Consider the following 1775-nt stretch of genomic DNA (forward strand, 5'->3'; position numbering starts at 1 on the left):
CCTCTTCCCCCCTGTGCCACTCAGGGGAGGTTATCTTGTTCTCTGTCTCATTATCCTGCTGTTTGTAGTAATAAATGAATAGTTTTCCCCAAGTCGAGTCTGTTTTGCCCATGACAGTAACTTTAAGGATTTCTCCCTGTCCTTATCTCAAACCTTGAGCCATTTTTCCTTATGTTTTCTCTCCCTGTTCTCTCGGAAGGTGGGGGGAGTGAGAGAGAGACTGCGTAGTCTGGTCCTAATCGGGGCTGAACTACGACACCTAGCATTCTTGATACAGTAACACCGCATTACAAGATGGAGGATGGAGAAGGAAAGTGGTTAAGTCATATTCATATTGGAAATTAATTGTGATTTTGTTTGTATTCCTTTTCAAATGGCTATGCTTTGATTAAATGGAAGACGGCAATCTAAAGGATCTGGAGATCAAAACAATTTGCTTTATCAACTGAAGGAGCCAACAGTAGGTTTTATTATACTTCTCTTCTTCAACTAAATGATTTGTGTCAGATACATCATCTTCATTTTGCACATTTTGAAGATAGTGTATGAATACTTCAGTGAATTTTGAGAAAAAACCATTTAATTAAATAATTAATTTTTAAAATAAAATTGAATTATCATGCTGATTTGGGTATGTCCTGGTTTCAGCAGGGGTGGAGTTAGTTTTCCTCTCACGATGTGTTTTGGATTTCTTATGTGAAGAATGTTGATAAACACACTGATGATACCAGTTGTTGCTAATGAGACCAAGGACACTGTTTGGCTTTCCAGGTCTCACTAATGTACAGATGCAGGAAGCTTGGAGGGATATAGCCAGAATAATTGACCCAAAGTGGCCAAAGAGAGTATTCCATGCCATAAACGTAATGGTCAATATATAACTGGGGGTTGCTTCCTGGTGGGGATCTTTTGTTTGTTTGTTTGTTTTTTTAAATACATATGTGTGTGTGTATATATATATATATATTAAAAAGATGTGAATCACTTTATACAGATATGCAGATTCTTCATAGTACTGCCACCTTAGTCTATGATCTCCAGACCCTTGAAGATGTAGTACTTGTTGGCACCCAACAGCTGCCTGTCTCTTTCCATCAGGGTCCACTGGTAGGGATAGCAGGCAATCCTCTTCTCCTTGTCACTGTTGCACCAATGGTGCATGTAGACAGTAGAAAGACTGGGGATGCTAAGGCAGATGTCCACGATGGCCATGTCGGGCAGGATCTTGTAGGCTGAACCACGAAAGGGTAGCATACCAGTTTTTGCCTTGGTGAATTAGCACAGCTTACTTTCAAACTCTAAAACTGTTTTATGTTGAGTCAATTTGAGTATTTAGTACAGTCAATAGAAGTCAACAACAGAATCCTGGCAGAGCTTAGAAGATCTTGAGGTCATATAAGATCCCTTTAGAGAAGAGTTAAATTCCTCTACATTCACACTTGGTAAATTTTGGTTGTAGGAAGAGCTTGGGACACTGTTCTACCCTTTCTAATTCTGATGATGTTGCTTTTCTTACAGTGTAAGTTCTATTCATACTTAATTTTTTCTGCCTCTCAGCTTTCCTCTTTTCCTCTGAGTTTCATGATTGCCTCAGAGACTTGACCTTTTCCAACAAAAAGCTTTGAGTATGTATAGTATATTCCTAAAATGCAATATTAATTAATTTACTCAAGTGCAGAACTCTAAATTTTATATAATTCTAAATTCACCATTATAAAATTTGCCAACTTTCCTGTAATTAGTTTAGGGCATTCTTAACCAAAAAAATATTAAGT

General features: G+C 37.7%; 1 protein-coding gene across 1 annotated transcript; it reads right to left on the minus strand.

The window, feature by feature from the left end:
• Positions 1–991: 991 nt before the first annotated feature.
• Positions 992–1254, minus strand: LOC104476192 (NADH dehydrogenase [ubiquinone] 1 alpha subcomplex subunit 1). Its single transcript, XM_010115910.2, has one exon. The coding sequence runs from the start codon at positions 1252–1254 to the stop codon at positions 1024–1026; it is 231 nt and encodes a 76-aa protein (XP_010114212.2). The 3' UTR covers positions 992–1023.
• Between the last annotated feature and the right edge of the window lie 521 nt (positions 1255–1775).

The sequence above is a fragment of the Chlamydotis macqueenii genome, chromosome 1 (assembly GCF_036417535.1).
Source record: "Chlamydotis macqueenii isolate bChlMac1 chromosome 1, bChlMac1.mat, whole genome shotgun sequence".
Lineage (NCBI taxonomy): Eukaryota > Metazoa > Chordata > Aves > Otidiformes > Otididae > Chlamydotis > Chlamydotis macqueenii.

Coding starts and splice junctions, on each gene's coding strand:
- LOC104476192 (XM_010115910.2), bottom strand. CDS start 1,254: ATGCTACCCTTTCGTGGTTCAGCCTACAAGATCCTGCCCGACATGGCC.